Source organism: Sinocyclocheilus anshuiensis, unplaced genomic scaffold (assembly GCF_001515605.1).
Source record: "Sinocyclocheilus anshuiensis isolate Anshui unplaced genomic scaffold, SAMN03320099.WGS_v1.1 scaffold51, whole genome shotgun sequence".
NCBI classification, from domain to species: domain Eukaryota; kingdom Metazoa; phylum Chordata; class Actinopteri; order Cypriniformes; family Cyprinidae; genus Sinocyclocheilus; species Sinocyclocheilus anshuiensis.
Genome location: NW_015548296.1, coordinates 5,674,297 through 5,685,346, shown reverse-complemented (window position 1 = coordinate 5,685,346; position 11,050 = coordinate 5,674,297). Strand labels below are relative to the sequence as shown.

General features: G+C 39.3%; 2 protein-coding genes across 3 annotated transcripts; both read left to right on the top strand.

The window, feature by feature from the left end:
• Positions 1-372: 372 nt before the first annotated feature.
• On the top strand, positions 373-1,772 carry LOC107656096 (arrestin domain-containing protein 3-like). The gene is made up of 2 exons (XM_016443791.1): positions 373-831; positions 1,666-1,772. Exons 1-2 carry the CDS (start codon positions 564-566, stop codon positions 1,704-1,706), a joined length of 309 nt encoding a protein of 102 aa, XP_016299277.1. The 5' UTR covers positions 373-563; the 3' UTR covers positions 1,707-1,772.
• Positions 1,773-4,577: 2,805 nt separating this feature from the next.
• LOC107656095 (arrestin domain-containing protein 2-like) lies at positions 4,578-10,845 on the top strand. Of its 2 annotated transcripts, none has more exons than XM_016443790.1 (7): positions 4,578-5,295; positions 6,117-6,186; positions 6,292-6,439; positions 6,520-6,879; positions 6,960-7,122; positions 7,233-7,387; positions 9,649-10,845. In XM_016443790.1, exons 1-7 carry the CDS (start codon positions 5,022-5,024, stop codon positions 9,700-9,702), a joined length of 1,224 nt encoding a protein of 407 aa, XP_016299276.1. In that variant the 5' UTR covers positions 4,578-5,021; the 3' UTR covers positions 9,703-10,845. The 2 variants fall into 2 exon arrangements, with proteins under 2 accessions (XP_016299276.1, XP_016299275.1); XM_016443789.1 differs by lacking the exon at positions 9,649-10,845 and adding an exon at positions 8,614-9,639 and having other exon boundaries at positions 4,579-5,295.
• Positions 10,846-11,050: the final 205 nt, after the last annotated feature.

Genomic DNA, 11,050 nt, shown 5'->3' with positions numbered 1-11,050 from the left:
ATATATATATATATATATATATATATGTATATATATGTATATATATGTATATATGTATATATATATATATATGTATATATATATATATATATATATCTTTTCTTTTCCACTTTATCCCGGCAGAAATACAACAATGGACAACAGAAAATGTTACATTACATCCAGCAAGAAAAATGTATCTCAGAGTAACACTAGGCTATTGCTTTCCCAAAGGCATATTTACACCAGCAAGTGGGCGTGGCTACAACGTAAAAGGGCGTGTCCTGCTTCCTATTGGTGCACAAACGAAAGTGGGCGGTCTCCAAACAACAGAATATATTTAGCTTTTACGCTGGTGTTGTGACTTTATTCTTGCACGCAGACTGCAGTTTGTGGGTTTTAAAAGTGAAAGTTGCGTTCGTCTTCTTTTTGACCTTGTTTTAATGTCACCTACGTAACTGAATAACGTTCTATTTTTTATTGAGCGCTGTGCTTGCACCTTGGTATACTAAGTGAGTTAAAATAGCCTTTAATCGTGATGCACAAACTGATTATTCATATGACTTGAACTCTATATTTTTGGCATGACAGTTATGGCTTTCCGAAGCGTCAAACTCTTTGCTCTTGAGCTGGACGGTCCGGGGGATGCTGTGTACAGCAGTGGAGAGATGATCACTGGCGTGGTGATCCTGGAGCTCAACCGGGAAATCAAAGTCCGAGCCCTGAGAGTCCTGAGACGCGGGGTCGCTGCAGCCCACTGGCTGGAAAACCGCAGCGTCGGCGTGAACACCGTCTATAACGACTACACATCCAAGATCACTTACTTCAGGAAGCGACAGCACCTTATCCGAGGTGGGTTTGAACGGATTTATCAACTCGTTGGATATTTAAAGCGATGGCTCACTCAAAAAATAAGAAAGCGTTTGAGTTTATCTCCCCATTTAGCAATGTATATATTTGTGTGTGTGTGTGTGTCATTCAGTGTTGGGGAAAGTTACTTTTAAAAGTAATGCATTACAATATTGTATTACTCCATTAAAAAAGTAACGAATTACGGTACTTAGTTACTTTATATGGAAAGTAATGCGGTAGGTTACTTTTGCGTTACTTTTTAAATCTGGACAGGGCTTGCTTGTTTGTTTTTAAAATAAAAAAGTTATATTTTTGGCAAATATAAAAGCCTTTTCACACCAAAAGTGAAATGAATAAGCCTCAGGCTGAAGGGAAAGTAAATTTACGTCCGTACAGTAGAATGCAGAAGAAGACATTTCAACACACTTCAGCAATAAACAAAGACACACAAATGTTTGTCTAGAGTAATTTGTGCTTATTAGTACGGTTGAACTGGATCATCGAAGGTCAGAAGCAAAGACATTGGTTAATAGAATGGGATTACCATTATGGCAACACCAGAGCTGTCAGTCAATAAATTGGAAACAAAAGTAACTTGCGTTACTTATTTGAAAAAGTAGCTCAGATATTCTCTTGTAAATTAAAAAGTAATGCGTTACTTTACTAGTTACTTGAAAAAAGTAATCTGATTACGTAACTCGCGTTACTTGTAATGCGTTACCCCCAACACTGGTGTCATTTCTGGCCAAAATATGATTTAAATATATGCTAAATATGTAGTTATAGTTTCAACCTTAATATACCAAATTATATTTCAAAATTAATGTATTTCAGAGGCATGTATTTTAGATGTTGCTTGGGCATTTTCCCACTGAGAATGGGTAACACATGGATACTTAAATCAGTCGTGGGCCCAGTGTCTCACCTGGTTGCCCGTTGATGCCAACATTAACCAAAGTTGCCCCGTGTATCATCAGCCTACAGTAGCATTTAGGCTAAATAATACAAATGTGGTGGAAAGAATAGCCTAACTAGACATCAAAATTAGATGTATGATTTAATAATGCTTCATTTACATTTCATATATTTTATTAATTTATAATTATACTAATTTATACTAATTTAATTATACAAAATAAAGTATAATTATATATTGTATTTGTTTTAGAACATTGTAAAGTTTATTCCTTGCTGATTTTTATTCAAATGTATTGCTTTGGATAAAAGCGTCTAATAAATTACTAAATAAATAAATAAATGTGTTCCTATACGTACTATAGACAAATGAAGTTTTTCTTAAAATGGGATGTGAATTTATTTATTTAGAATTGAAATATATGGAGGGCAAAATATATTTTTAAATGCTTTTAAAAAATGTTTATATTGTTAATTTATTTTCAAAAGTATACAAAAACAAAAAGCCCCAAACATTTTTTTTTGGCTTTTTATTTTTTTATTTATTTAAACAATATATTTGAAATATATTTTTTTGTTGTATGTCTGTGCATCACAAAAAGAGAAATTTTGTAGAATATCCCAACTGGTCTTTTCCATGAACTTACAATGAATGGTAACTCACCATAGATATCATAATAAAAGCCTTGAGGGCAGAATATTCCAAATCCTCTGAATCCGTATGGGAGCTTTATGTAAAATACAAAAACTTTTGGTTTGTAATACTTTTTTTTTCAGTTGTATCAGTCTGAATTGTGAATGCGTCAGTCATATCGGTTTTGTGTAATTTTCATTCACTAAGCGAACAACGGACATATCACTAGTTTTCATGTATTTAGGAATCCTCAGTGAGTTAGGGCAGATATCAATATTATCAGTAATGATGTGCATAACATAATGGTGAGTTTCCTTACTATCATATCATATGGCTCCTGAAGGCTTATTTAGCTTGTGAGGGCCATTTTTACGGTGATATTTATGCCCTTTTCGAGGCGTCACATCTTCAATCACCATTCATTATGAATACAAAAAATGACGAAGAATGTCAGTCATGCAGGTTTGGAACAACATGAGGGAGAGTAAATCACGACAAAATGGTGAACTGCCCCTTTAAGAGTGGTCATGCAGTAGTTTCACTAATGACTGGCTTCTTCTTCGTGACCTTTGACAGCTGGCACAGGAGGAATAACGCTGAGCAAACGTGTGATCTGGTTAATCATTCATCTGTTTAGGTGAAATACACAAGAGCAACTGCACTTCACAAGCCAAATGCTTCTCACCAAGGTGATAAAAGCTCAGTTATTGTCATTCAAATGAAATAAAGGCACGTTTGGGTTGATGTTAATAGGAAGTACTGATTTACAGGTTATCAGGTTGTGTTTTACTGCTCTGAAAACTCAAAATTTCAAGAAATAAAGGCTTGAAATATTTCACTCTATGTGTAATGAATCTATATATGTGTTTCACTTTCTGAAATGAGTGACAAAAAATATTGACCTTTTTCATGACATTCTAATTTTTTGAGATGTACCTGTATAATGTAATAGTTATAGATGTTATGACCAACTAGTTGATTTCAACACTTTGCAGCAGTAATTGGCAGTTTCTGCGAATGCAGTACAATATGGTGTTCCAATACTGTTTTGTTGTTTGAGATGTATTATATAAGCTATGTCTGGTAAACTATTATCTAGCATGCAACGTAGCTGGTTTAAATGCAATCAAATCCAAAGTTTCAGTCTGTATACACCTTAATATTTTTGCCCTGTCCTTAGAGGTCTTGATCCTCTCAACAATATCTAACAATGATACGACTATATATATATATATATATATATATATATATATATATAACAGAACACTTTTGACACACTGTTGAATTAATATTCAATTAATTGTAGTTGTTTTGTAATTATAAAATAATTTGTGATTTATTTAGTGTAATGAGAGAAAGATAAGTAAATTACAATAAGTAAATAATCTTTGTCAAATTATTTAAACAAATGTTTTTCTTTAACTTTATAAAAAAAAAATTTGACTATTAGTTCCCTCATTGCATTTTTCTTCACTGACAGTATGTCAAGTGAGCCGAGTGTTTTTTTTTTTCGTTTTTTTTCTCCAAGTTATCAAAGATTATCAGAATGCAAACAGACTTTTCTTTCTTCAGTGATAAAGAGAAATGAGGCTGTGGACAGATGAAAGATCCGTCATCACAGCCCATGTTTTGTCAGATATCACAACTGACAATGAAGAGTCCTTTAAGGAATATGATTACTAATATGCATTTCAGACACTGGCTCACATCCGTTCTTCTCTGAAGGCTTGGATTGGCCAATATTTGGCTATTTTACAGTTTCGGCCAATTAAAGTTGGTTCTTGTGTCAAAACAGAGCGCTACACAGTTTTGCTGCGTGTCTACATACCGCAGTGTCAGTTTAAGAAATCGCATGGCCAGGCTTTCTTATCATTATCTACATAAACAGCTTGTGACTTGGCAGCACAGACGTGACAGTCCTCACGTAGTAATTATTAGCTTTAAACCACTAGAGGGAGAACGAAGCACACGAACATGTGCGAGGCGTTAAACTACAGAAGCGAATCCACCGCGAGAGGGCGATGCGGGAACTTTACTTCGCTGCTAACAAATAAACAAGTTGTTTTGGTCATAAAAGTCTGAGAAAAGTGCTTTTGCATGTTTGTTTGACCACCTTAATACTTCTGGCAGTTCATACACTTTCTGCAGTGCCACTACGTGTTTGAGAGACTGAAATGGCTTCAAGTGTTTGTTTACCTTATATATTATGCAAAGGAGGTTCGCATATGCGCATCTTTCAGAAACGTGACTGATAGAAAGTAGCACAACAGCACAGAACGAACCCGTTTTTGTTTTGCTGAACTTCTTCACTGGGAGGTTCCTCTGCTTTGGGCATGCTCAGTCAGCTTGTTTTTGTCTAAGAACCTGTAAGCATCAATCATCCGAGCTCCCTCTCCATCCACACCCAGTTAAGATGTTTATGAGCAAGCAGCGATTCCTGCAATAGGCCTTACATAATAAAATCAGTAAGACCGCCCACACGAGTTAAAGGCCCTTCAGGGAACATGCACAGCTTCAGTTTTGTTTTGAACCTGAAGGAAGAGCAGCTTCCTTGCACTTGAATGCACGCCCGCGCTCTTTGTTTGACTTCGCACGTCTGAATTAGACATACTTCAAGAGCTGCACTTGGGAAAAACCAAAGATGATTTTCGACAAGCTGAAAAAGTTCGACATAGTGCTTGATTCTCCGGAGCTGGACTGTCCTCCGGTGTTCAGCAGCGGAGATGTCGTCTCAGGGAAGGTTGTGCTCGAGCTCTCGGCGGAGACTAAAGTGGAGTCACTGAAGTTGCATGCAGAAGGTTTCGCTAAAGTCCACTGGACCGAGTCTCGCAGCGCCGGGTCCAGCGCGGCTTACACGCAGAACTACAGCGATGAAGTGGAGTACTTAAACCGGAGAGAAGTTCTGCTGCAGGCAGGTCAGTCATTCGCAGCCAGAGTGGGCTGCCTAACTAGAAGACGTTCAAACTTGTTTACGCCTTTCAGTCAAACTGAGTCGACAATTCAAGGAGTTCACCCAAAAATAAAAACAACATTTCTGTTATAATTCTCCCTCATGTCGTTCTAAACCAGACTTGCTTTCTCACGTGATTTTAAAAATAAACATAAAGTGAAAACTGCTTGAAGCTAAGGGAAAAAAAGCATCAAAATGTCTACTCGTATGCTGTGTGCGTTATCTTTCAGTTAATATTAATCATTCTACAAGACCATTGATTAAAAAGAACTGGACTCGATAACGAGATCTGTTTTTTCAGTTGGATTAAGCAATTAATTGAACGTATTTTACTCGAAATAATCGATAATAATTGACTCACTCAACGGAAATCGCTACATTCTTCTTGTAAACAGCAGTTTTTAGTTAATAAGGACTTAAATTAGTCTTAATTTTACATTTTTGTGTGTTTAATTTGAGTGAAGCAGTACCTTTACATCAGCAGTTTGGTTAATGTGTAAATAACTATTAAGGTGAGCAATATTTAATAGCTGCTAAGTCAGCTATTACTATTCAAGAGGCTGGGGCTAAATGAGAAACAAATTCTACTTTATGCCTTTAACAACTAACAAAAGCTTAACCGAAAGGTTTTGAATGAACTAGACAAAATATTCCTTAGTGACAACAGCAGTTGATGGTATGTTTTGTGTTATATCATCATATGCAATTCTGATACTACTGCCCTTATTGTTGTGTGTTTATGATCCATTGGTGCAATCATGTTTCTTTACCTTTCTTCCCCTCCAGATAATGGTGAACTGACAGTCCTGCCTGCCGGGAGACACGAGTACCCTTTCAGTTTCCAGCTGCCAGAGGAGTAAGCGTTGCTTGCTTTATTAGTCTCATAAAAATGTTATCAGTGAGCTTTGTTTGGACAGTTCTGCAAGGATATGAGCGTTAATGTAAGTGTTTTGTCTGTCAGAACCCTAGTGACATCTTTTGAGGGCAAGCACGGCAGCATTCGATACTGGGTGAAGGTTAAGCTGCATCGCCCATGGGCCACTGTCAAGAAGATCAAGAAAGAGTTCACGGTTATCGAGCCCATTGACATCAACACACCGAGTTTGCTGGTAGGAGCTCAGAATGGCTGTCGCTTTGTTATTTTCGGTTTATAGTTTTGTGCACGCTAAATCAGAGTTTTTATCTTCAGGCGCCTCAAGCTGGAACCCAAGAGAAGATGGCCCGCATCTGGTACCGCAACTGCGGGCAGGTGTCGATCACCGCAAAGATTGACCGCAAGGGCTACACGCCGGGTGAAGTAATTCCAGTCTTCGCTGAATTCGATAACTCCACGTCTCGCGCCGTTGTGCCGAAAGCTTACATCACCCAGACGCAGACCTTCATCGCAAGGGGAACCATGAAACAGAAGAGGGCCGTGGTGGCCATGTTGTGCGGGGACATAGTTGGCGCACGCCGTAGAGAGACGTGGCACGGCCGCGCCATCAAAATCCCCCCAGTCGGCCCCTCCATCCTGCAGTGTCGCATCATTAAAGTGGAATACATGCTCAGGGTGAGTTTGAGAACTTTGAGCTACTAAACTACTAAAGCTGCTAGAATGATCTTACTAAACATCACTTTGTATTTTCATAGGTGTGCGTTGATGTTCCTGGGACCTCCAAGCTTTCCCTGGAGCTTCCTTTGGTTATGGGCACCATCCCTTTGCATCCGTTCGGCAGTCGCACGTCTAGCGTAAGCAGCCAGTACAGCGTGAACATGGAGTGGCTTCGCATGGCCATCCCTGAGCAGCCTGAGCGTACGTTTCTGCCCAACCCTGGGTTTCGTTCTCTTTCATCAGCCTGAAACGCGACGTCATACCGTGAAATGTGTCGCTCACTTTGAGTCTGGTTTGTTTTTTAACCACAGCTCCTCCAGATTACAGTGCTGTTGTGTCAGATGAGGAAGCGGTCCAGAACTCCACAGCAGTCCAACCTGAGGAAGATCTCAGCGGCGTGCTGCAGCGCTCCCTCATGGCCTACGTGCAGGAGTTCAGATTACGCCCGCCTCCGGTGTACAGCGAGGTGAGCAAACATGCAAAGCTGTAGTTATGTATTAGACAGAGGTTTTCAACTGGTTTTGTCAGTCAGGGCCAAGATTTGTACATTTTTACATGTTTATGGAACAAAAAACGAAACTGTTTGGAAGCTTGTTTCACCCCAGAGTACAAAAAATAAATATGTATGTTGTATAATATGTGTAATATGCAATCCCAAAACCTAGACTTTTACTTCAGAAGAGGCCCAAAAAGATGTTTACAGAACAAAAAGCGAAAATATTTGGAAGCCTGTTTCTGCCTCAGAGTAAAAATTAAAAAGTTCAAATAAATGTCAAAATATCACTTTTTATCTTAAGTTTGTCTTATGATGTTCTTTTCAATAATTGCAGGTTATATATCCTACTTGCGACCTCTTGAATTTGCAACTTTATATCTCCCAGTTGTACAATGTGATTTTAATATCACAATTGCATCGTAGATTTTTAAATCAGAGGAGGCAGAAAAACGGTTTAATGCAAGAAACCCCCCCAGCCTTTGACATCAATAAACAAAAGACACAAGAGTTTCGTCCTGCTCATAAAGAGTTGATTCTTTCCCTGCTCTCCGCAAATCACCGATAAAGGAATCTGGTACTTTTGAAAAGCATCACTATGGGAAGTGTTTTTAAGCCTAGTCCCAGACTAAAATGTAATTCTGAGCTGTTTCAACTGAAAGAAACTTGCACTGACTGATCTTGCGATTTTATCATCTTTAACACAACAGCATCTTTAACTCAGAATTTATTTAGAAACGGTCTTCAAACATTAAAATCTATTATGATTTTACAAAACACAATTGCACAAAATTGGCATCTTCCCAATTTGGCTTGCAACTGCAAAGGTGCTGATGAGTTTCCATCGAAATACTGAGATGTGCAGCCTTTGACATCAATAAACAAAAGACACAAGAGTTTCGTCCTGCTCATAAAGAGTTGATTCTTTCCCTGCTCTCCGCAAATCACCGATAAAGGAATCTGGTACTTTTGAAAAGCATCACTATGGGAAGTGTTCTGATCTGTGTTTTTTTTTTTTCTCTCTCTCTCTTTCTCTCTTCTCAGGTGGACCCAAACCCTCAGCCCTGAGTTGATTCTTTCCCTGCTCTCCGCAAATCACCGATAAAGGAATCTGGTACTTTTGAAAAGCATCACTATGGGAAGTGTTCTGATCTGTGTTTTTTTTTTTTCTCTCTCTCTCTCTCTTTCTCTCTTTTCAGGTGGACCCAAACCCTCAGCCCTTCGCCATGCGTCCTCGCTGCATGACCTGTTGAACTCTCTGCCAGCTGAGCATCACCTGATGTTTGAAACAAAAGCTGAGATTTAATTCTCCTGGATGCCTCTCTGAGACTGAGATTGGCACTTGATCCTCGTTCGAGCCGTTCGCATCTGTGCTTCCAGCAGCGTGGCAGAGAGAGGAGGAGATGTCTGGACTAGGCGAGGATGAGCGCTTTCATCAAACTAAGAGGACATTCAGTACCAGGGCGAACAAAGTTTCTGCCCACGTTTGTGTCCCAAAGAGTGATCAGACTCTGGTCTGTGCCTCGAACGATTGTACGTAAAATCAGGGAAATATGGGCATGATCACTAGAGAATTATGGGTGAGAAGCCATTCAGAGATGCTACCCATAGTGCCTTATTTTGCTGTGAACGAGGGCCGAGTCCCTCTTAACCAGCTGCAGTCTGCCACCTTAGATGTTAGCAGGTATGTGATGTCGTCCTCTCCCGAAACTGTCATCATGTACGCATTTTTGGTGTTGGTGTTAGCCAAAGATATCAGTTTAACATTCATGTGAATGGGTAATTCTACTCAAAAGGGACAAACTAGAGCTTTAAGGGGGAAATTCCAAATCCTGGAAGTAGAAAATCCTTTTCCCCCCCTCTTGGAGTGGATCTGATGTTGGTATAAGTTTCATCTGGCTCGACAGAGCTCGAGTCTGTGACCTGGAAGGTCTTAATGTCTCGCTGAATGTAAACCACGTATAACTTTTGAGCAAAACCGTTGTTTTTCTTCGTCGTTTTTGCCTGTCTTGAGGTAATGTATGCAATGCAGGGCTCAAGCAGCCCTTGACGGTTAGCTTTACAAATGAATGGGATAAATTACAGAGCCATGTGTACCCAAGGTGCCTTTTTTGTTGATTTAGATGAAACGATGAAGGACTACAGGGATTATGTCACGTTAAGCTTTCCTAGTGTTTTGCGACTCCCTGAAGTGTCCTTACACACATTCCAAAAAAGACTACAGACTTGCTCAGGTGGACCCAAACCCTCAGCCCTTCACCATGCGTCCTCGCTGCATGACCTGTTGAACTCTCTGCCAGCTGAGCATCACCTGATGTTTGAAACAAAAGCTGAGATTTAATTCTCCTGGATGCCTCTCTGAGACTGAGATTGGCACTTGATCCTCGTTCGAGCCGTTCGCATCTGTGCTTCCAGCAGCGTGGCAGAGAGAGGAGGAGATGTCTGGACTAGGCGAGGATGAGCGCTTTCATCAAACTAAGAGGACATTCAGTACCAGGGCGAACAAAGTTTCTGCCCACGTTTGTGTCCCAAAGAGTGATCAGACTCTGGTCTGTGCCTCGAACGATTGTACGTAAAATCAGGGAAATATGGGCATGATCACTAGAGAATTATGGGTGAGAAGCCATTCAGAGATGCTACCCATAGTGCCTTATTTTGCTGTGAACGAGGGCCGAGTCCCTCTTAACCAGCTGCAGTCTGCCACCTTAGATGTTAGCAGGTATGTGATGTCGTCCTCTCCCGAAACTGTCATCATGTACGCATTTTTGGTGTTGGTGTTAGCCAAAGATATCAGTTTAACATTCATGTGAATGGGTAATTCTACTCAAAAGGGACAAACTAGAGCTTTAAGGGGGAAATTCCAAATCCTGGAAGTAGAAAATCCTTTTCCCCCCCTCTTGGAGTGGATCTGATGTTGGTATAAGTTTCATCTGGCTCGACAGAGCTCGAGTCTGTGACCTGGAAGGTCTTAATGTCTCGCTGAATGTAAACCACGTATAACTTTTGAGCAAAACCGTTGTTTTTCTTCGTCGTTTTTGCCTGTCTTGAGGTAATGTATGCAATGCAGGGCTCAAGCAGCCCTTGACGGTTAGCTTTACAAATGAATGGGATAAATTACAGAGCCATGTGTACCCAAGGTGCCTTTTTTGTTGATTTAGATGAAACGATGAAGGACTACAGGGATTATGTCACGTTAAGCTTTCCTAGTGTTTTGCGACTCCCTGAAGTGTCCTTACACACATTCCAAAAAAGACTACAGACTTGCTTCATTTCCAGATTATGAGAAAGTGTACCTTCAGGTTTAAACATAATGATTGTTTATGGCGCTCATTTTGAATCAATGTATTTTATAGATTTTTGTTGTTTTTGAAATTTGTGACATGCATATTTTTTGGTAATCACATTTAAGTAAATAAAAAGGAAAAATGATACATTGGAATATGGTGTTTTATTTCATATGATTTTGGAAAAACAAAATTATATTAATAATAGCATATTTAATTATTTATAAAAAAAGATTCATAATGTTAGTTATGCAAAGGAAATGGTTATGCAACATATTTGCTTCAGCTTATTTTAGAACAGTTGGGAATACTTTACTTGTAAAGTGCCTCAAGAGTTCCTAACTCGTATACA